We start from the raw sequence: 25,031 nt of genomic DNA, 5'->3' as shown, positions 1-25,031 counted from the left end.
TGCTTTTAGCAAGCACCTACGCAGGCCGGAATGGTACACGAGGGGGCCAGCATCACGCCCGGCCGCTTTCGTCTCCCCAGTGCCGATGTACTCATTTGAGGCCGAGTCTACCTAGCAGCACACAGCCCGGAGAGTGAAGCACTCCTCCGAGAATAGAGTTCCCAATTTTACACTTACCTCAATCATTCCATTAATTCCTTCACAAACCACTCAATTCCTTTCACTAATTTCTTCTAATTCACTCATGTATCCCTTATTTCATTCTCTCATGCTTCATACACTTACTCATTCCCCCATCATTCAGCTACTCATGTTATTCTATTCTTGCGTAGGACAGCCGTATGTTCTAGAGGTCTGCTCGCCACAACCAGATGACTTTCGGAGAGTTTGTGTAATGGTGTTATTCCTCCTCCGTTGGAGCAGACTAGTGGTTTACTATGAGTATGGTCCAGAGTATGGGTTGCTTGGCCACAGTCGTACTGTGGCTTGTCTTTAATTCTCCACTTAATTCCTCTCAATCGTTCGAACGACTGCACCTTCGATTAGCACGGTTGGCTACGTACGGTGCGAAAGAAGTTCAACACATATACATGATTCTTGGTCCATTCAATAATTTCGTCCAGCACCTCCCACCAGGACCCCTGATGCTCTCCTAAGACGTCCTGGGCCAGCCGCTGCTTGGGACACCTGTTGCTAGGGGCACCTGTTGCTAGGGACACCTGTTGCTAGGGACACCTGTTGCTAGCCTGACAATTGGTCCTCGTGGCCAGGAACTAAACATTTCATTTTGCAATGCACGTCGGCGTTTTGGGTATATGGGTTTTGAATTTTGCAGTCCACATTGTTTTGCGCCCATAATTTGGAATAGGTCGTGGGAAAAAGAAAAACTAAAACTAACTTTGTTTTGCCTGCACATCTACAGGTGGGCTTTCGATTGATACCAAATTTGTCCACGTAGCTTGAAAAAAGTTTGTTGAAAGTGATGCATACAAATACACACAATGCAACATTTAACACATATAGAATACCCTAAAATGTGGTTTAATGTTTGTCTCACCAAAGCGATGGAAAAGCCCTATTTGACCCTCGGTAAAAGGTTCCCCAAATCATGGTCGAGGTAAACACGGCTCCGTGTCACAAACGGACCCCTAAAGCCTTCGCCAAGCGCCGTGAAACCACGGCCGTCGGCAACGCCGCTGCTCCGTACCGACAGCCGGCGCAGCTGGCGCCGGGGAGCACGCAACGAGAGAGCGGCGCAGAGGTGCCAACAGGATACACCGAGACAAAAATTACGAATCAATAGGCTGCGGGGGGCAGTGTAATTGCACTGGGTATCGACAGCGAAGCGAACGTGCGGAATGTTTCATTAATTTCCAAACTCGGGCACCGAGCGAGACATCCAGGAGCGCACCGCTCAAGCACTTGAGAGCTTCTGTCCGCTTCCACATGAAGAATGCAGAAAGCAAATCTTGCTGGTCACAGCTTACCTGTTGGCAGACACACACAAACTAGCTAGGATGCAGATTGGTTTTGTTACTCTTCAGCCCCCTAACCGCCTACTAAACATGTAAATTTATACATGTTATGTCCTTGAAAGCATTGCTTATTGATATGTTAACAATGTGAAAAGTTATTAAATGGTGGCAGAAACTGTAACGTATACAAAGTGACGTGCCAAAAAAATGGCTAAGTTAGGAAATCAATTTCAATACTAGGAATGAGACGGAATCAATTACACTTCAATTTCACAGGATGAAATTGAATTTGTCGATTTTGATAAAAGTTTCTTAAACCATTTTTAATATTCGCTCCCTAAGTCCCCGAAACAAATACATCGATGGATGTGTTTGCCTGGGTCTCAGCCAAGCTGATACCAAGGCACAAAGCTGCATCTCTCCCTTGCTAGGACTCTGCCGACAGACATCACAATCAAGCAAGCGAGACACCGGGGGACACTGATCACACATTTATTGTATGTCATGAAGTGCAAGCCATTCCTATTACAGGTTGAAATCTGTGTATTCGAGGAGACTCGGTGACACGCCGACAACTTCATTTATTTTAAGAGTACGCTACGAAACTTCAAGAGAATGCGAGGGAAATGTATATGCATACGTACCTCCGATTAGCACGGTTGGCTACGTACGGTGCAAAAGAAGTTAAACATACATACGTCTGTGTGTTCAGTCACTGTTATAACGTACCAGTTGGTTGATGCTTCCGTTTGAGTGTTCACCACCGTGGTTGTACATTCAGCAAAATTGGAAGTGCAGGGGACATTCTAAAGTGGCAGCAGCTATGGGGCTCACTGCGCTGTGCGTGACTACGATAATATCAAGCGTTAATCTGTACTGCTAATATCCTATGGCGCATCAATCAACCATTTCTCTCAGTTCCCTAGATCCTCAATTCACACATTACGAACGTACACCACACGCATCGTCCGTGCTTCAGGTGGTACCACCGGATACGCTTCATAGCCACGACCGTTGGGGAGGGTGCGAGGTGGGCAGAGGGGGTTTGTGGGAGGCATCAGCGGGGATCGGGGGGAGGGGTTTGCTTTGTTTTTACGTGGCGCTCGTTCACGCACTTTCAGACACGAACTCCAGGGCCATGTCGCGCTCCTCCACCAGCTCGTTGGCGGTTTGCAGCATCTTCTCGCGGGAGAAGTCGTTGATGTCGAGTCCGTCCACGATCTTCCAGCTCTTGTTCTGCGCACAGACGTCCGGAGAGGGGGAGAGGCGGGGGGGGGAGTTGAGTCACAGCGACGTTGCCACGGCACCGGCGTCCAGGGGCAAAGTCTGTCCAGGGAAACGCTCGTAGCGAGGTCGGGGCGTGCCGTCCACGCGAACACGTCCGCACGCAGTGTCGTCGCCACAGCCATCGTCGCACATCCAGCCGTGGTGAAATAAGTTATTACGCTGATGCGCTCCTGCACGTCAGAGTCGACTGTTTATGCAAATTATTACATGGAAGTGCTACCTTTAGGCGGATGTAAAAAAACAAGACAAATTAAATGGTTCAGACAACACAAAACAGAGATTAATTATTTTAATGAATCGTGTCCCCGAATCAAGGCAATTCATCAACTCTAAGGGGTAGACGGGAGAAAAGGGTGAATTATTAGATGCCTGGTGGCTGTATAAACTATAGTGGCAGAATCAGGTAAACCCATTACATAACACATACATGGATTTAGAAACAGATCCTTGCACGTGCAAGTTGATGCATGTAGCGTGAGCTTAAGAATTTTAATTGATGCATCCTTACACCCCAATTAATGACACCGACCCATACATACAATGCTTTGTCACTCGTGTCATTCATTTAATTGCTTCTTGGAAAACGGACCCCAATTATTAAATTATGATGCATCAGAGTGCACTCGGCACTACTGCCACATAATTATTATTATCATTGTGTTTTTAATTGGAAACTGCTTTTGCATGGGTGCCCTAACAACAATTTAAATTCAGCTGCTTGTAAAAGGCACAAATGTGGCCTCTGGGACTCTGCTATTTCCGTTTGGTGTCCAAAATTCGAAGGAAAGAAAGCTGATTCGCACGAATGTCAAGTCCACTAATGAGAAACCTCTTCTTTGCGATTGGTGTAACGTACAAAAGCGAAATAAAATTAGATAATTAAGGAGATCTCAAGATGACGGCTGACAACTATCGCTTGCGCCGAAGGTCACGATTCAACGTGCAGGAAACGGCGAGTGCCAACGCGCGACACCTCCGTGGCATTCAAGCCACCTACGCCACACACCAACTACCTTCTATTAAGTGCTAATTAGTGACTATTCATTGTTTTCTAATGGACAAGTTCTAATCCAAAATAAATTGCCGGTCCACATGGGGTCCGGTCCCAATTAATTTGAACTAGCGGGAGTCAACCGTACACCAATTGATATTGCGGGAGGCTTAATTAGCGCCGCTAATGCACACGACAGTAACGACGTGCACCAGTACCCACCGCTCGGGTCTGTGGTGCGCCCGTAACTTTCAATGAACACTGGAAACCCAGCGGTGCCCCATTTGCACGCGGGGGAATTGGCTGAAACAAGCGCTTTCCAAATCGCTCTGCTTAGCAGAACTATTCCACCGCTCACAAAATCGCACCCGGACACTCCGCCGCGTATGTTTCGCATGCCCACAGCCGTGCCGCTCACCGTCTTTACTGTCCAGTAATAAACCTCACTCACTCAACACTCGCAGCCTGCAGATTACCACGCTTCCACAATGGGCAACACTAGGCCATTACAAATCAGTAGCTCTCATCTTGTAGGTACACACTTGTGTTGTGCGTCCCAAGCTGCATGACAATAGTTGACAGAAGGTACCAAAGCATTCTAAAGGTGTCATTGGATTCACCTTGTATTTAGATGTATGGCAGTGATGTTGCAATGTCATCACTAAAGTGCTAATGTGGTACACATCTGACTGCAGGTTTTAAACAATATTTTCCTATGAACCTTGAAACTTTTATCGAAGAGACAAAAATACAGTCTAGGTACGTGTTTACAAGACAAGGGATGAATATCATTTGAGGTGCGTGTCTTCCTTCAGCAATCAGCTGATTGCATCGTCTAGACATAGGCAGGAGGTAGAGGTATGGAATGGGCACTTGAACAGGGGCAGAGTGGACAGGCAGGCAGCTGGCTCTTGCCTTGTGCACCTACAGACCCAACGGTTGACACTGTGGAAATTGAGGCGCGTGAACAATTGTGCTGTGAACATGTTCAGTAGGTGTGGGGTTAACTTTGTATTTTGCAGTAGTACATTCAGATGCGACGGGGAATTGGGAAGACGAAAGATAACTACGCATTAATGTTTCGCAGAATACCGAGATAAGCGGGAAGAAGAGTGGAATTTCAATTTCGCTGTATGAAATAAAATGCACTGATTCACGAGACTGGTGCAGCAGCATTTTTTTGCAAAAATGGCAACAAAAAAGATTAATATTTAAATTATCTGATACGTTTACTATGTATTAGAGTGTAAATTACGACTCAATTAAAAATATTTTGCGCGTGAACAAACTCGCATGGAGAAAATTCCTGCCGTGCAATTTACTGGCCTATTCAATTTCTTTATCTCCGAAGAATTATTTTCAGCACATAAATATTTTTTTACGCACATAACCTTACAAGCTTATAAAAATAAGTTGGGTTTTATGGGTTTCAACAGATACACGTGATGTACGGAGAGCAGGAAAGCCATTACATTTTCATCAAACGTATGCAGCGTGGGTAGCAAGAGCGAGGAATCAAGTTTACACAGTGGCGAGCAGTGTCAACAGCGTGATGGACCTCACCATCGTGCACGTCTGCGTTGGGTCACCGAGTAATCAGTGTCGGTCTGACGTCTTGGCCTCGTGCCAACGTGGTCTGGGTGTGCGGCTCGCAATCGGAAGGCTTAAACTACAAATCCTTGTCGTGGGTCAACCTTGCCCTTAATCTCTCTGGGGTCAATTAAATTCCCACAACTTTAAACTAAAACTAAACTTGATTTGAAGCTTTCGTGACTGCAGGAATCCATACTCTTTGGTTCTTTCGGTAAGTCACGTAGGTAGAAATAAAACAAAATAAATCACGACGTTTCGATAGCAACACAAGCCATCGTCTTCAGGTGAAAATCGCGACAGCCGCGATGTCTGCTGTGAGCAGCACGAGGTCTGCTGCCGTGTGAAGAGAAGCTGTTATCAGCAAGAGTTTATATACGTTTTGGAGAACAAAGGTAGCCGAAGTAGTGTCAATGGGGTGTTAATGGGGTATTATAGTGTAAAGGCAATAAATAGCGTGGCATGTTGAAGGCAATGAGAGATGAGCAAGTCGATGCAGTCATGCCGGTGGTTGCATGTCCATGTGTGACAAAAGCAGCCGTGTTAGCGATCCAAAAGATGGCCGTGCTAACGCGTTAGGGTGTGGAGCATGCTCCTGCTACGGAGCACGCAGCTACGGAGCTTCGCTGTTGCGGAGCTGGCTGCTGCCATGGAATTTGCTGCTGCTGCGGAGCTGGCTGCTGCGCTGCGAGAGGAAGACTGGTCAGACCAGGTTGCAGAAGCTGGTCGCCGTGCTGGTTAATCACATCCTTTTCCAGTGGTTGCTCAGCTGAAACCCGTATTCTCGGTTAAAGTTGTCTCTATGTTTGTATATCTGGATAGCTTCATGTACACATCTTTGAAGGTAAACCGAAGGTTTGCAAAGTACTTTGGTCTCGGAAAAAAACTATATCGTGTGAGCCCACAGCATTATAGCAATGTTCAGCTACGGCAGAGGTATTGGTTCTGCCGTTTTTCGGATCTGCCTTGTGTTCGCGTACCCGGTCCGAAATATGTCGTTTCGTTTCCCCAATGTAACTGCCACCGCAGGTACAACTGAGTTTGTAGACTCCAGGGTATTGCATGTCAGGAATGACATCCTTCACAGATGGAATCAGATCACGGATTTTGTGTACCGTATTGAATCGGACCTGGATCTTGTGTTTGTTTAGGATTTTGGCAATCTTTTTGGTGACACCTGCTATGTACGGTAAGGTGATGGTTTTGATTGGATCCTCAGAAGGTTGTCTCCATGGTTGGGGATGCAGCTTTACGAATTGTGCGGTCCGAGTATCCATTAATCTTGAGGGCTCGGTGTACGTGCTCCAGTTCACTGGCTAGGTGGTGCTGGTCAGAGATGCAGTGGGCCCTATGGTGTAGTGTTTTGATGAGGGAATTCTTCTGGGCCGGGTAGTGGTGGGAATCAGGCTTCAGATAGGAATCAGTGTGGGTAGCTTTCCTGGAGACAATGTCCCAACGAGCCATTAGGCCTCCTCTCAATCAGAACATCCAGGAATGGTAGCTTACCATCCTTCTCCACTTCCATGGTGAATTTGATGGATGGGTGTATGGAATTGATGTGGTTGAGAAATTGGTTCAGTGCTGCTTGGCCATGTGGCCAAATGACGAAAGTGTCATCTACGTATCTTTTCCACAAGGAAGGACGTAGGGTGGATGTTAGGATGGCATCTGTTTCAAATTTCTCCATAAACACATTAGCTACCACTGGTGATAGGAGGGATCCCATGGGGGTACCTTCATTTTGTTTATAGAAAGTACCATTCCAGGTGAAGTAAGTGTTGGTAAGGCGACAGCCGCCATGTCTGCTCGCAGCAGACATTGCCCAATGGCTGTCGCGATTTTCACCTGAAGACGATGGCTTGTGTTGCTATCGAAACGTCGCAATTTATTGTTTCATTTCTACCTACGTGACTTACCGAAAGAACCAAAGAGTTTAAAACTAAACTATTTACAATTTTCCAGGTAAGGCCCACTGAGCTATGTAGCTCTTTTTCAGAAGTGATTTGGACACAAATGATTGCCCAATTAAGTGGTTTATCATGTGGTAATTTATAGCGGCCAAATACTCCAAACGCGTGTTTCTAAATGTGGAAGGAAAAACTAGAGGACCCGGTGAAAAATCCACGCAACCACGGGGAGAATGTGCAAACGCCAAATATGGGATAGAATCCATGACCTCCTGTATAGCAGGCGCGCAGTAGTTAACATCTCACCACAGCGACTCAATAGTGACTCGCCTGTAGATCAAGTTACCCTTGCCATAAGAATTCTGAATTTCCACATTAGCTCAGGAATGTAAAGGGATGAGCACGGCCCACCCGTTTGGGTGGGCGACCACTTTGATTTCAGCCTCAATCACACGGAGCGCGGTGCGATGGTGTGGCTCTAACATTTGCTCTCGAGTCCTGTCCAGTCACAAAGGCGCTTATCATACACACGTTGGAACGGGGGGGGGGGGGAAGCAATAGTTTTTTTTTAAACATCACTGTTGAAGAGAATGTAAGGGAAGAAGCAACACAAAAACACAAGTTCCTGAAACTAAAAGAAGTTTGTTTTTCACAATGCTTCACGTCTTATCTTTTCACAACACATGCCCCCAATTCATGTGCACGGGTACCAGCGGACGAACACGCCACGAGTTGAGGCTTTGTGTCAATGTACGGAACATTTTTGTCAATCCACTGCTGGATGAGGACCTCCCCAAGCCTCGCGGGTCACATGAACGTACTTTACCACGCTGGTCAGTGCGGCTTGAAGGTGGGCAGCACAGATGTTGGAGCACAGTACAGTACAACAATGTATTTTGCTGAACTACCCTCGGCAGCTCTGTAGCATCCTACAATGCCTGATTTATGCACAGTGGTAACCCACCCAATTACAATCCAGGCTCAGGCCTGCTCAGCTTCCATGGTCTGATGAGACTGGGAGTACGTTGGGTGATTTGGTCACGTGTTTTGTGGGGGGGCCTTGGTGCCCATCGCTTGGCTTGTCGGGCAGCCCTGGGAGGGAGATTGGCGGCCAAGGCAGCTTGGTGCACGCGGGGGGGGGGGGGGGGGGGGGGGCCCTTCGTATGCTTCACTTGACATGACAAGCGGCCCGTGCGAGCATTAATGTTTAATGCTGTGTGATCATCTTATTGAAGTTTAAAAGTTAATGAAAGCAGAGAACATATATATTTAAAAAAAGATTCGTAGCCTTTGTGGATGTTCGACATCAATTTGAAGGTTAATGAGAAAAGAGATGATAAAGTGACTTTCAGCCACATCATTACAGTGCCACAGGACGTATGTATGTATAACTTATACTGGTAGGAACCTCTGGTGACACCAGCCCACAGGGGATTATTGTGTCCGTCCGTCGTGCAGGGAGGGGCTGGGTGCGGAGGGAGGGGCTGGGTGCGGAGGGAGGGGCTGGGTGGGGAGGGTGGGGAGAAGCTGGGTGGGAAGGGTGGGGCTGGGTGGGGAGGGGCTGGGTGGGGAGGGGCTGGGTGGGGAGGGTGGGGCTGGGTGGGGCTAGTGGTGCCCTTATAAAACTCAATGTTTAATCTACTCACGCCGGCTTGTGCCCGCCCTCAGTCGGGCATATTTGCGGAATATACCACGCGCCGTTGACCCTGGCCATTGACCGAGCAACCCAACGTTCCTACCAGCTCCCTCCGCAGGACAGTGTGTTTTCATACCGTACGTAGACAACCGTGCTAATCGCAGGTGCGGCGGGACGACAAAATTAAACGCACAAAAAGCAGTTGACACATGACCACACGAACATGTAACCTGCCACGCGGTCACCAAGAGACTCAGGCCAACAGAAACTCAACCCCATTTGCTCGAAGCGTGATCAGCGCTGTTGGCAGACCGCGGCGGTGACAAGAAGCCGAGGGGCCGCCGCGACCCTCACCTTGATGACGACCGGGAAGGAGTAGATGAGGTCGGCGGGGATCCCGTAGCTGTTGCCGTCAGAAACCACGCCCATGGACACCCAGTCACCCTGCAACGAGACGCCGGACGGCCGGGTTACGTCCACTCGGCGGTGGACGCCAAAGCTCCACCGCTGCACACGTTTCATGCACGAGACGATTTGGGTTCCGTACAAACCGCTCAATCACGGGGGTCGCACATATGGCACGTACCCTCGATGCCTGCCAAGGATGCGTAATTCTGCTTTTAGAAAAAGACCATCTGGTCAATTTCACCCGCAATGCACACAGCCCCCCCCCCTCCCCCTTCCAGCACCAGATGGACTCAAATTCTAATTTACGGACACTATTAACAATTAATTCGGCTTTTAATCATATTTCATGTTTTTTTAGGGGGGGGGGCTGTGCAAACAAAGTGAAAAGTAGATAAACATTTGCCATTTTGAACGGCTGGCTTAAGACAAATGACGGCGGGTCCGTGGCAAAGTGTTCCGCTGGCCAAGTCTCAAACGTGGAGGCTGGCGCATGGCTCCGGGCGCCAGTCTCACCCTTTCGCTGCCCCAGCGCGGGACAGCACCTGCCGGGGCAGTTGTGCTTCACATCTCTATCGCCGTCGGCTACCGCAACAACTAACGTAACGTTCACATGAAGAAGCCACTGTTGGATAAGGCCACGCAACCGTGCGCGGATGAATTGACTGACGTAAGATTATTTACGCTCGCATGCATCGGAGATAACAACATTGTAGAAAAGGAGATGTAAAAACATCGTGCAAAAATATGGCCGAGATGGTAAAAATCATATCGTAAAATTGAGATTTGTGAATTGAATCGCGAGCCCAAATCAAATCGTCAAGAGGTCAATCATCACATGCCCAGAGAGACCCAACAGTAAGGATCACAGAACATATGTGGTTATAAATAAAGCTCATCTCTCCAAACACTGACAAAATTGCTTTAATTGTGTCTGTAAGGTTAAATCGCTTGCGAGATACTGACTCTAAGGACAGCCATAGCCTGATAGCGGGTTGCTTGCGCCGGTCCGTGGAGACTGCATTCAAGTTGAGACCAGGAGCAGCGGTAACAAACCTCACTGACTAATGCACCGCCAGGAGCACGTTCAGCGTCCACTGATTTGTGTCGAGCGGCACAAATCCAGACGCCGTTATCACAGAGAGCACGAGGGAAAGGAGAAATAGCCGCGCTCAACTCGTCTCAAGATAAGATGCCTCTCCCGTGAAACAAGTACACAGGTCTTATTTACATCCTTGTCTAATTTTTGGCCAAAAGTTATTCTGTGAAGCACACATTTGTATGAATATTTGTTTAAGCGTATTCGCGTAATTGGAAAATGCACGAGCACAAGTAAATAAATCTCCGGTTTGCTGGTAATTATGTTTAATGCACTTATATTATAAACATAGTAAATTAAGTATATGCAAATTCACCGAGATATAAAAAAACACACAAAACCAGGCCATCAGATCACTCCGCTTAATTGGAGTGGAGCGCGATCATGGAAAGTGGGTGGAGTGAGCAAGCACAGGGAGTAAGTGGAGGTGGTGAGGGATTTAGTGTGCGAGAAACGGTGGGAGTAGACGTGGTGAGGAGGGGAGTACGGAGGTGGTGAGCAAGTCTGGCAGCGGTGAGCGGAGGTGGTTGAGCGCTTGAGTATGGAAGCGGTCAGCGTGTGTGTGTGTAGGCGGTCAATTGGCGAGTGTGCAGGCGTTGAGCGGGTGTGTAGGTGGTGAGCGGGCCCGTGACGGCTCGGTGAGTAGGCGGCGCACACCTCAGCGGTGCCGTGCCAGAAGCTGCGCATGTGGTCGCAGATGGCCTTGGCGGCCGACATGGCGCTGGAAAGCTTGCGCGCCTTGATCACCGCTGCACCACGCTGCTGCACCGTCTGCAGGCGACCAAACACGGGGGGATGAAAGAGCACACAAACATTTAATTTAAATCCGCAAAACTTTTTTCCCAGCGACACCGCTGCGAGCCTCACGTTGCGTTTTAGCGGACAGATGCGAGCGAGCGGGCGAGCGAGTGGCACCGGCCTCCTGCGCAGATGGAGCGAGAATCTGCCGGGGCACGGAGCAGCCGTTGGAATGTCCGACTGGGGATCCACAAATAATGAGGGCCTTCGGATCCTCGCTAAAAAATCGTCCATCACGGGCTCTCGTGTACGGGTGGGTTCCGCGCACACCGGCGTGAGATGCCGACAAGAGTTGTGACCCCGATCCTTCCATATTCCGCTTATAACCATTATAGGATTACTTTGAATCTTCATGTTTGCCTACTAATCCTGCACTCTGATATAATGAGTACCTAAACGATAAAATCATAAAATAAAATATGTATTTGTACTCACTGCAATATCTTACTGGCTTAGTTTGTTTTTACTGCGAGTCAATCATACGTATGTAAAAATATAAAACACTATATGCTTTGCACCAGCTATAGCTGGTTCACACGCTCACAAGCAAGCTTGTAGCAGCATCTAGACACATCTATTTTCAATAGAGGCGCTTATAGACACCGGGGCACAATATTTTACACAGAGGGTTCTCAATGCAGGATACGCGAGGCAGCTCCACACAGGGTTGTCAACGCTGCTCCCACATGGCCAGCGATACCCCGGCACACAAACTGCGGTCCGCACAAGAGACTAAACCGGACCGCCAACAGACTCCGGAACCCAGACACAGTTGAAAGAAGGCGACAGAGTGCTCGAGCGTGGTTATTACGGCCAGGCGGTTGCTATTCAGACAAGTTTTGTAACGAGCGCTTGATGCCAATTGTTTTCCTATTCCTTAGCCAAAGCAATGCTCAAGGTCGCAGCTAAGCTCTTGGCAAAGCCGGTTTGTTTCCCAGATATGGCACACACGGTGGAAATGCCCCGATACCGACTCGGAGGTCAGTGTTGAAAGGACGGCGCTCTACACGATGACGTTTGCAAACCGTTGTGTTCCGCCAATGGATGCGTTTGTGATTAAATGTTGGCTCTGCCTCTATGTTGGTGCCAATGTACAGCACAGGATGGAGACTATGCTGAAAAGTGGACAAATATTAGTGACATTCCCATAAAGTATCATCTAAAAATTAAATTAAAAATCGTTGAAAACAACAGGAGGCATTATTTGGAAGTATGTCTTGTATGTATGTTGTACGTAGCCGACTGTGGTACTCGGAGGTGCTAATTTCACCAACTGCAGAGTAAGGGGCCAAGTTAGCCATCAGCAATACACAGAAAACATTTTAAACTATTTTTCTGTTGGTTGGTGCCTTCCTGGGCAGCATCATCTACATGATCATCATAATCCATTATCTATCCACTGCTAGATGAAGGCCAATGGTTTCGACAGCGACGTACCGAAATGAAGTCGCCCTTGAGCCATGCATCATCCTTCACGGCCTGGAAGACGGGCAGCTCCTGTCCGCCGACGTTCACGGTGGCGTGGTGGACGTCCGGGTACTGCGTGGACGAGTGGTTGCCCCAGATGATGGCCTTCTTGACGGCAGCCGCGTCAACGCCGACACGTATAGCCACCTGGGGGGACGGCGATTCGTTACCAAGGGTGGCGGAGTGGCTCAGAGATCAGAGCGCGAAGCAAAGTTATTTGAAAATCAAATAAAATTGTACATTTTGTGTCACTGGTGCCTGGGTCGAGACCACAAACTTGCTACACTTGAGACCACAGTGCAACCATGGATGGCTGAAACCCGGATTCGAATCCAGGCTGTTAGAAGTGCAGACTCGTTACTCTGACCTCTGAGCCACCTCACAATTACTTCACTTTATGGGCCGCCAAAATAAGGAGCTCTAAAAACCGAATATTAAAGATGAATTGATTCACACAGAGCCATTTGCGCAGACAATAGGACTTCAAAATATTTTCCGATAGCAGTTAGATGTGTATGTGTCGTACGTATAAACACAAAGTTACAACTGCCGAAACCAAGAGTGTTTTGTCAATCCACCGCTGGATAACAGTCTCCCCACACCGTGTCAGTCACGGCAGTTGTTTGGCCATCCTTCTCCACACACTGGTCAATGAATTAGAATATTTATACCGGAGGAATCTGATGAGCAAAAAAAATATTTTTCACAGATGTCCAATGAGGCTTTGTGATGGCAGGAGGAGGAGGCCTGGGACTGAAATCAGTGGCCAAGAATCGAACCCAGTTCAGCGGATTCACAACCGAGAACATCACCAAGCACTGCGCCACCACTCCACTCCCATTAATATATAAACACACATGCATAATATGTATGCATTTATAACCCTAAAGTGATTATGGCTGTTCTGACAGACCTGTATAATTTATACATTTAATCTATTAAGTATTAAACACACACCATTTAATAAAAATAGCATTAGACGAATCACCATTTATAATATTATTAATGGCAAAGAAACAGTGTAACCGTAAACATTGATATCTTAACGGTGTATCACTTTTGCCAGAGCAGCCAACATATTAGTCGTAAGTTCACGGGTGTTTATATTCTAAGCGTACAAAACAAACCAATAAAAACACCAGTCACTTTCAAATTGAGAAGACGTGGTACGAGAATCAACTCGCACACTAAAACCACTCTGTTTTCCAGCTTACAAATGGTTAAAGTGTTACACAAGTAATACAATTCATTATGCTCGGTCGGAGTCATCTGTCATTTTTTTTTTGTAATCTGCCATTTGTTCTGGAGCTGCGCCATATACGCCCCCCCTCACTGGAGAAACCCAGGGGGGAGGGGAAAGTGGTGGACCCTATGATTAAACGCTGCGTTCATCGCAGCACGGGACTCATCCCAATCAATGTGTCTGGGCGCCGGCACGGCGGCCACTGGGCTGGATTAATAATGGGAGATTCCCGACAATTCTGCCGGCTTTAGAGAACTGTCAAGCGTGCTTCTCTCTCGTGCTCTCCCCACTCCTTCCCCTGCCTCACGCTCTGCCTTCTCCGGTATTTCGGGGGAAGTTCCGAGTGCACCCATCCCGCGCGTCGCATTCCTCAGCAAATCCATCTACGTGGTTTCCCCTCAAAACCAGGAGACGGTGGTGTGCTGTTTTGGCGATCGACCCTCCCCGGCGTGGCGCTGGTAACTCCCCAATGAACACACGAGCAGAAACACATTGTCTAAACCGCCGAATTGCGTTCGAGTAAAATTGCGTTTGACAATTGCCGGAATTTATATTAAAAAAAACACAAATGTAGCGGTGAAATTTAAATTATTGCCAATGTGTCGTGCCAGAGCTGCATAATGGATGGATGAAAGTGAACCACAGCTGTGGGAAACGCATCATTTACCCCGGAGCGGAGGTAAAGCATGCCTGCCATCCAAATGCCTGGAAGTGGGTTGGTGGCTGACAAAGATGGGGACGAACCACGTGCATGTGATATCCATATATCACGCAGTACAGTTAGTAGGTTTCTAATCTCCCCTTGTTTCTAAGGTTTTTTCGAAGCACTCCGTTTTCTTCCCACACTGAAAATGTAAATACTTTAGAAAAAAAAATCGGCCAAACATTCCCAACAGGACCGTCCTATATTAAGTATTGAGACTCAGTGAGACTTGGCTGGCTAAACAATGACAATTCTTCTCACCAATCATAATTAGTATCACCTGTATTGTAATTAACGCAATATGCCCGTGATATTTCACGATTGAAGTTCACCCAAGGACTGCATGTGTTCCCCACGTTACTCCGATTTTTCTTCATTTTACGAAACTACTCCTGCGTCTCGCCTAAAAAGAATGAGGCAAATGACAGCTTAGAAATTCTAAAACGACCATAAATTAGCATGATGATCATTTTAAATCACAACTTTCCGACCTAGATTAAAGGTCACAGGCCCTGCATGCCGTATGTCTCCAGACCGCAAAGATCTGACGTATTTACAGACTTAGAGGACAAATGAAGTTGGCGACAGTGTAGAGAATTTATATTGTGGCCAATAAGCACCAGATAGGAGGGGTTACCTGCGACACAGCGCGGTTGTGGTCCAGGCGAGTGAGGCATGTGAAGTTCTCCCTGGGGATGGTGAGCGCGGACTTCAGGGCGATCAGGCAGTTGGTGTTCGCCGGGTTTCCCACCACCAGCACCTGCGCACGCACGAAGACACCGCGGTTACGCAAGGACCAGGAGAGCAGCGGCGGCGTCGACTTCAGCCAAGGGCCCCGACGCACGGAATGCGACGTGGCCCTCCTCTCCATTTTCCCCACCCCTCTCGTTGTAGCCCGGCGCCCGGGTCCCTCGGGCCCCGGTAAGATTGCACCGTGCGCACACTCGATAGCTACGCTGCCGACGGGGCCAAAGATGTAAGCACGCACGTGCATCGAAAGTGAGCACCGCCGCGTGGCATGTTAGCAGCGGTGTACTCACCGTGCTAAAACTGAAACAGCATTCAAGGGGTTTAGCAATTACGGGCTCACGTGCAGTTGCGCATGAAAAGTAGTGCTACTTTGCAAATTCCAATGGAATGACCAGCGGCATTTTTCAGATAGAGAATGCTGAGGTACACATAATATAGGCATGCGAATGAACAATAATGCAGAATTTAAAAAAAACTTCAGCTGCTAAAGATGCAGACTATCCAGTTGCAAACAGGATAGTACACCTCCAGTGTCAACGGGCTTCTCTACTGTGTTTTAAGCAAATGATGATCAATTCATAAAGGTTTAATGTTTGGTTTATAATACTATGCTTACATTTTCAATTAGATTTTCATGTAAGTTTCAATTCCAATGATCCCTCTAGACCAGCGTTTCTCAATTCGTTCCCAGGACCCCCCCATGGAACAGGTTAGCATCAATACCAACCATCTTGATTGTGATTATCAGCTTGCAGTGTGCACTGGCTTATCTGGCATATGAACATTAAATGTTGGAAACGGCGAAGAGGATGGCCCCTGGGGGTTTTGAGCAGTTTACCAAAGCGTTGCCCCACACAGCGCGACCTAACCGTAGCCCATTACAAAAGACAACGTTTCTGAATGTCTGATGTCGCTGCACCCTCTGCTGGAGAATTAGTGTAATTGTACAGCCACCTGAGCTCCCGGAAGACCCAAAATTTAAATACGGCTGTTTACGCACATGTCGAATTGCTCTATAAAGCTCGAGTATGTTAATCGCTCCATAAAATTGTATTATAGTGTGAGAGTAAGGCTTGAATAACCTTCCACTTATTTGATGTAGTTTTAAAACGAAACAGAGACTCATTCAGTCTGCGATAATGAGATTTTCTATGGCAGATGAATGGCGTTGGGATGAATTGAACGCGAGTAATAACACATGGCACGACTGGCAGGAAAGCCATACGTAATTTGATCAACCGGAAAAATCTGTCGGGTACCATTACTGTTAAATTTAATATCATTACGATCATCTCCTATGGTCGGTGTGTTATATGCGTGGTAAAATGTTAATGTCGCCGATTGTATTAACCACGTTTTATCATCCGCAGAGGTGGATCTTGATTTTTCGATAAAAACCGAGGTCAGTTTGCGGTGTGACAATTCCCACGCTACACGGACATCGCATCGTGCCTGGCTTGATGGTGCGTATGCCTGTGACCCAGCGCAACGAGCTTGCGAATGACAAACACATCTGTGAAACTCCCACGCCCTGCGCTGAGAGTTGGCAGAAGAGCAGTAATAGGATTTATGCACCCATTATGTGTGTAGACCTTAAGAGTCTTTCTCTGGGTACTCGTGCAAAGCAATTCCTTGTACAAGCTAAAAACGCTCTATAAAACCTGACTGGTCAAATTCAGTTCCCTCCTGAAAAGAGAGTCTAAGAGACTCAATAAGTCTTTCTCGGATAAATTATTGTTATTATTGATAGATTTTTGACATCCTGTGGCACTCAATCGTGGATAATGAGCAGCTGGCACCCGTCCCTCGAAATATAAATGATTAATTTACTCACGGTTGTTAAGTCAACAAGCAAATTTAATTAAAGCAAAATGTGACATCTACATTGGGGGCAGGTGGTGGAATAAACCAAACAAAACACGTGTGCACGCTTTTATTGGGTGCCCATCACAGCAAAGGCTGTGACGGCAGTACATGGACAGCCCTCTTGGATAATCTACTGCTGGATGAGGGGGTCTTCCCACGCTGTGCGGGACTTGAGAGATATCTGACCATACTTCACCACGCTGGTCAGTGCGGGTTCATCAAGGCGGAAAGCATAGACGTTGGAGCATAGAATAGTACAACAATTGATTTTTCTACACTGCCCTCTGCTGACGCCACTGGAGGACAAGGTCCACAGGTTTATTTTTATACAAATAGAGTTGTATTTTTCAGTGATTTCTTATTTGTCTCTTGCATTATTCAAATTCTAATGTATGTTATGTTTGTTCTGGCTATTTGTCTCCAGGTGAACTTTGCATATAACTGAATAGCAGGGCATGTGCAAGAGGAGGTGAATATATACTGTACAAACAGTGGCCGTTCAAAAGCCAACCTGCAACATTTGCTCTTGCAAACCATTACCATAACGACAGATGACTGGAACGTTGTGGAGTGGAAAAAACAACTGAAAATGCCTGTGCGAACTGAAGTCACAGTTTGGAAAAAGCAGTCTCGGTATTTTCAAGATCAGAGCATATAATGTGTCATGTGTCGTGGGCACCTTGGGGAGCATTTGTTCTGGCGAGCCTTTGACAGTTGGGCTCCGCGCCTTCTAGTAAAGCTCCAACCTTTTTTTACCAGCGAGACGTGTGACAAGTTACTTATTATTATTGTTGTGTGTAAAGGACAGGGTGGAGTGTGGGAGGACACGCTAGCCGGGCACACCTTGACGGTTTTCTTGGAGTACTTGTTGAGCGCAGCGCCCTGGGACTTGAAGATCCGGACGTTGGCCTTGAGGAGGTCCTTGCGCTCCATGCCCTCGCGCCGCGGCATGGAACCCACCAGGATGGCTGCGTCCAGGTCCTTGAAGGCCACCTCCTCCTTGTCGGTGGCGATCACCTCTGCGCAGCGCGGCACGCCGTCGCGCAACGCGCACAGCACGGCATTAACAATGACGGTGGAAGGGTTAAGCGAGCGCAGAGAGGAGGGCGTCCGTTACAAAGGTGGCAAATCCTCCTTGCGTGTGGCGATTGGCTCCATACAGCCCGGCACGCGGTCATGAAATGTACCCAATTTGATATGGATGATAACGACGTTGAAGCGTGTGGCTAAGAACAGTGAAGGCCAGGTGCCGCGTCTCCTCCTGAATACTCACGCCCTGCCCCTTTCCGTTGACGCCATGGCGTTTTTGTCCCGCGTCACCTCGTGTCGTGTTTTAGTGCCGCCTCTAATTCAACAATGTTGGTTTTGAAATTGTTCGCATTATAATAAGCGTTGACTCCACTTTATTTGTGCTAGCTTTCAGATTGACTGTTCTTTGATCACATCATCATGATTTATATCAATCAGTGAATCACGATAATCTATATGTATTGTACAATATGTAGCATAGTATAATACTTACATTCTAATTGTCTCTTTATGCAGTTTGACATATGCTATGAGCTCTATATACAAATACTGCTTTACTGCTCAAAGTAAATGTTTGGTCTTCAGATGATGAACGCATGAACGATTACAATACTTTACATGATATGCGTGCGAGTTGTTCCCACTTATGGGTGAAACAGACAGGCAGTGGTTACACCACTGTGGTATGGACCCGGCGACCCGAGTTCGATTCCTGGCCACGGCCAACACCAGTAGCGAGTGATATCTGAACCAGTCCTCGAATGCCCATCTCCGCCCTTCATCCAGCAGTGGATTTGTAAGGGTGTAACTTGACATTTACAAGGAAAGTTTATTGGAATTAGCTCAGGGACAACTGCCTGCAAGGCCGCGTGTTCACAATAACAATAAAATTACACGGAATGGCAAGGCAAAGGTCAACGGGATGTTATTTGTCCGTTGAGTTGGCAAGTGCGAAACTATGGCTACGCAGCTCGAGCGAACCTTCACCCGCGATCGCGCGAGGTGCAATTCACTCACAGGATGACAGCAGCCTCGCTGCCTGCACGGAAACAATACGGGGGCCCCGTTGCGTCCTGAACTCGTGAAGCACAGCTCTTTCTGTTCATCATAAAGCGCAGATTGGCAGTACGACTAGATGTGAACAAATAGAGAAAAAGCGGCTTGTCCTTTGTAAAGTATAATCAAGGAACTATTTACGATTAACCGACTAAATATTTCGCCTTGCCTGTGCATACAACGAAAGCGACAAAGCGAAGCATATTTTCGACTTCTATGGTATGACGTGTCGCAGAGGTAAGGCCGTGAGGCGGCTTTCGTTGCCACTCAAGCAATCGTGAGTGAAGGCCGCATGACCTTCACTCGCGATCGCGCGAAGGCAAGCGAATTGTTTTGGGGCAACAAGAGACCGACGGACGTAATCCAGTGCTGGATGAGGGGGCAACTCCATGTTGTGTCATACAGGGGGAATGTTCGACCGTAGTTCACTTAAATATGGGAATTAAATTGGAATGCATTTTACATAAACCGTGAATTATAATTATCATCTATTTTAATTCAATAAATTTGCTTCTCACTCTCATGCATCTAATACTGCATGTAAGCATACACTATTTTCACATCATACATTTAGTATGTGATCGGTTCACGTAACCTCTGTATCCACAAAGGGCAAAACTGTACATGCTCAATGCCTCATATCCACAACATTAGAGCACTGTACATCCGTCAGGTTCAATTCTCCCTTTAACTGAACTTATTAATATCCCAAAAAATTGCAGACGAAAATTATTATAATTTTGGCAGAGGCCTTCAAGATTTTAAACTTCAAATGATGAATTCGGGCTGAGGCTGCCCACATGCGCTGCACATGCGGACTACGCGAGCTGTACGCATGTCAATGGCTCGGGGTGTGTGCCCTCTACGTGCGTACCCTTGAGGAGGGGCAGGGCACAGTCCTGCAGCTCCATCACCACTCCCTCGAGCACGCCGAGCATGGGCGTGATGTCCAACAGCACCAGGGAAATGGGCTGCGTGGGGTCCACGCGGACACACACACACACACACCGGAGCGACACGCGTTTTTACCGCCGAGACATAGGCATCGCTTCACAAGAGGTGACTTGGCTCCCATTCGTCCTGCACCCGCCATGGCGAGCGCCTGCTGCAAGGTCATTCCCAACCACTGGTGCGGCTTGGCTCGCGTCCCAGAGCCAAAAATACTAAATCTACAGCGTCTGCTTGAATTTTGCCAAGTCCAGATATGCATTCAAGTGGTGCAAATCTGCTAAATGAGACTTAAAGATGCAAAGTGTTATTTTTCAAGTTAATTAAAAGGGTCTCACTGTTCAAACAAGCAATGCAGTTACAATTATTATCAATGGCAAACCTGAGCCCGGTAGTGGAAATTCCGCGTCCCCATGGCAGGGGCGAGGCTCAACACGGGATGACTGCCGTTGACTTGCCACTAATAGATAGCATCGTTTAAACGAGTCGAGGTACAGAACTACAAGACGAGAGACGTGTTTTTTTATTGTGCCATGTACAGTCCTTTTGTCAATCACCTGATGGACATGGGCAGCCACATGCCATGTGGGTCATTTGACCATACTTCACCATGCTGGTCAGTGCAGGTTCGTGAAGGCAGGGAGCAGAGACTTTGAAGCATAGTGCAGCACAACAACGGATATTGCTGCACTTGCCTCTGATGGCAGCATTATATAAATAATTGTATTACAAATGTTTAAATTAATGAAATAGACCCAAAGGCTTAAAAATGCAAATATTAAAATAAGCCGGTGCTACCACAACACTGCGTTATTTATATGTAGACAGCACACCCCATCCAGTTAAATTTAAACAAAATGTAACTTGATCAGCCAGCAGCAGCAGCATCTGGTCTTCACTGGGGCCCAAGGTGACCCCGGCAGCACGCCAGCTGGCTCGGTTCCGTCGGCACACACGACGGTGTGCGTCCATCCCCACCTCTCAGACTTTAAACTCAGACAACCCTTCGACGATCGCACTGGATTGAAAACCTTTATTTCTTTTCACCAAGAGAGAGCACCTCCAAACGATGTATTGCAAAGTTGCCACTGCCAACCGCTAATTAGCTACCACTTCAGTCTCTCGGAGACGTCAAGTAGGGTACTGCAATCTCCTCCTTGCGGCTCCACTCGGAGTCATCAACACTCATTGGAGTTAGTCTTTGGCATGACGAGGGCAGACCCTCCTCACCTGATCCTTGCCGAAGACATTGCCACTGGCAATGCTGTACAGGAGGGAGTAGGCGATCTGCCCGGCAGCGCCCGTCACCAGAACCTTCACGGTGCCCGTCTGTTGGAAGGACACGCGCACGCACATCTTAACGATGCCCACAGTCGTTGCATTTAACGCTCTCAACGATGAACAACAACACAACTGATTTACTCAGAACATCCATAGCTAAAAAAACACCAGTAAGAAGTCAATAAAGAGCCAATGTGGTGCATATCGTGTCTATTCAGGCTGACTGGGTGGTACTCGGGTTCCGAAGCCAAAAGTAACGCTAACAACAAGAGCACGAAATAAACGTATTCCACGTGTAATGTATGCCTTGCTGACGAAAGGTGTTTTATTCATAAACACAAAAGTGGGCGGTGCAGCAAACCCATGGGTGTACTGTCCTTCTATGCTCCCACATTTATGCATCCCACCTTCAACCCACACTGACCAGTGTGGTGAAGTATGGCCAAATCCATAAAGCGTGAGATGGCCCTTATCCAGCATTGTACAGGTACACACAAAATGTTCGCACGAAGCTAACACCCTTTCTGAGATATCCTTGTGAAATGCGGTACTCACGAGGAGAATGCTAAAGCCTAACGAGTTCATAAGGCTGTGGTCTGGGGAGACGCTAATAATAGCACCAGCCACTTCCACGGATGAGCACGCCTGTGCACTGTGCGTAACCCTTGATTCCAATTAAATGCTTTCAAAAATCTGTAATCGCAAAATACCCGCATTGCCAAGTCATGCTTCGTGACCTTCGTCTGCAGGCAAAGAATGCGCACCCATGTTTGTTACATTTTAGCAGAGAATTTCAATCGATCGATTGTTCTATGCAACACAGATTAGATGGCCCCCTGAACAAACATGTCTATTTACCGCTTAAAATACAGGTCAATTCCAAAAAAATCTGACGTGCAACGAGATGTAAATAAAATGCAAGCAGCTTAATAGTAACAAGCAAGGAGCGGTGCACGCATTATCAGACTTTGCCTGCGACGTGGCATAGTTTGGGCGCAGGAAGACTCCACCTACCTGTTGTTAGTCAATCCAATCCCACCACTTGCCGTCTTTACTCAAACCCAATAATCATGAGTGTCTTTCTGGAGAATGTCAATAACGAATGTAGAAAAGCAAAGTCTCCTACATATATGGCTCGCCGCTCATCTCTATCTTACACAACCCTTTGGCCCCCGCGGTTTGCTGGGAGGGCAATAGCCTCAGCAGCATTGATTGAGGACGTCAAAACAATGGACCGGCTTTGTACAACTCCACCAGCAGTCAGACTTGCTTGAAGCAATGCTGGCGAACTTCCAGATGCTATAGAAGTTATGGGTCCTAATTCGACGCGAAATCATAAAATAGCTCAATATTAATTCGCGTCGTTTTGGAGGCTATAAATAAACCACAGGTCTGCCTTAAACAGAGACGCCAAGTCCCAATGGGCCCTCGCCTAGGTGATCGTGTTCACTTCCCTCACGTAAGGTTATCATTTTTTTACAACTCTTACATCATAAACCTCGTTGCAACTCCGTTTTAAGATTAATCTAGATACTGGACATAAGCACGGGGGAGTGTGAGCACGTTTCTTTCTGTATGGCGCGTGCTTGTATCACGAGTTGTCGATTGCATTACCCCCCCCCCCCCGTGTGATGTGAAGATGTGTTGCTGTATCATGATATTCGGCTTCGACTGTACTATTGGGAACTTATTTATGCATGTCCTCGGCGTGTTTCAGGGCGGCATTGTATTGCTGCTGATGTTGGCACCCGCGTCCACATGCCCTTATATCATCCAATGACAAAGCAGAGGGTAGGACGGTCGACTTTCGACTTAACAGTTGATTATGTAATACGCCTCGACCGACAACGATGGTGTTCTGACGACAGATAGTCAAATTATGTGCGAGCGATTGTGGTAGAACTCAATAACCCAAAACAAAAGCTCGTTGTACAGAGAGTAATGCTCGAATTGAGTTGGAGGATTAAGCCGCAGACACAACTGTCAAAGAGTGAACTGTCAAATGATTTAATCAAGTCAGGATAGACAACACAAAAAAGTGAGGAAAATCAGTTATCAAGTATTTTAGAATGACCTTTAGAACTGAAAAGGCATAATTTAAAACTAATTATATTGCTCTTAACATAAAGTTAATTTATAAACGAAATTACAAAACATATAAATAACAAGTTTTTTGGCACTACAGCCATCAATTACTTGTGTACATTTTTTAGATGCGCTAAATGCATGCACACTAACATTACACTCCAACGTAACGCCAAATAACACAATCAGCATGGGAGGAACGCGTGAGGCATTGCTTCAAAACATCGGCAATGCGACAAAGTCCACCGTTAACACCATCCTACGCGCCAACGTCTCTGCTCCTCGTCTTCGCCAACCCGCAGTGACCAGCGTGGTGAAGTATGGTCAACTAACCCCCGCACAGCAGTGGGGGGGGGGGGTTAGGATGAGGTCCTCTCATCTAGCAGTAGAGTGGTCTGGCGCTCATGGCCCGATTGCGAACACGGGCGCCGATCCAAGGGCTGCTCCCATTGGCCAGCCCGGCCGCACCTCCTTACTATCGGGCCCTTCCATTGGTCGAAAGCGAAGCGACACGCCCCCTCCCCCCTCAGCCGGACAGCCGTAACCGCTTCGCGACACAAGGTCGAATATATTTAACAGTTGCAGCTCAACAGTCACAATTCAACAACTGCAACTCGACGATGAACGCTAAACAATCGCACAGAGCAATGCACAGCGGCGCTGCGTCCGCGTTGAGCCGCGGCGAGAGAGCCCGCCACGGCTCACCAGCGCAATTATCGTTCAATGACAACACGCACCGAGCACCAATTAGCCAGCCGCTGTAATGAGGCAGGTCAGTCGACGAGTGTTTGTCTACGAGGTGCGTTCAACAACTCTGTGACTGTGCCGACGAGTGGTTTCGCAGCCCTGCTCACCATTGCTGCTGTAGGAGGAGGACGAGGAAGAGTTGGAGTATGCGGCTCGGCACGACTGCTGACCAAGGGCGACTGAGGACGGTGGCCGCGGTGCGTGCGAAGGTGTACGCGTGCGCGCTCCGCAAAGAGTCCTTGTAGTTCCGGCGCGCAAGAATTTGTTTATATTTTATTTTTGGGATTTTTTTTATTGGAGACTGAACAAGATGTGTTTTAAATAATGCTTTGTTCACGTTAATGTTTTTTTTTTGCTTAGAATTAACGAGCTTTTTGCGCGGATGGATACAACGTAGAGGTTGAAGTGCGCGCTTGCGTGGCCGTGACGTTGATAACGTCATTTCCGCGAGAAACATTACGCCATCTTACAGCAGTTAACACGCCCAGAAGTGAACGTTTAATTACGGAACAACAATAATAAAAAAAGTGTAGATAAGATTGTTGTTTTTATATCGCCGAGATAAAAACGCAAGTGTGAGTTTACATGTTTTAATAATCACAGAAACCAATAATAACACGAGTTTTCAATATCCCTGACTAAGATGGCGGCTCAATATCCCCGTGGAG

General features: G+C 47.4%; 1 protein-coding gene across 1 annotated transcript; it reads right to left on the bottom strand.

Annotated features, from left to right (window-relative positions):
* Positions 1-1,951: 1,951 nt before the first annotated feature.
* On the bottom strand, positions 1,952-24,590 carry MDH1 (malate dehydrogenase 1). The gene is made up of 9 exons (XM_078596581.1): positions 24,471-24,590; positions 21,481-21,579; positions 20,177-20,273; positions 18,061-18,236; positions 15,239-15,361; positions 12,626-12,802; positions 11,048-11,161; positions 9,241-9,330; positions 1,952-2,711 (listed from the first exon to the last, which is right to left on the bottom strand). The coding sequence occupies exons 1-9, from the start codon at positions 24,471-24,473 to the stop codon at positions 2,583-2,585; spliced, it is 1,008 nt and encodes a 335-aa protein (XP_078452707.1). The 5' UTR covers positions 24,474-24,590; the 3' UTR covers positions 1,952-2,582.
* Between the last annotated feature and the right edge of the window lie 441 nt (positions 24,591-25,031).

This window comes from Lampetra planeri, chromosome 7 (genome assembly GCF_965212315.1).
Source record: "Lampetra planeri chromosome 7, kcLamPlan1.2.h2, whole genome shotgun sequence".
NCBI lineage: Eukaryota > Metazoa > Chordata > Hyperoartia > Petromyzontiformes > Petromyzontidae > Lampetra > Lampetra planeri.
This window is presented reverse-complemented; position numbering and strand designations above follow the sequence as displayed.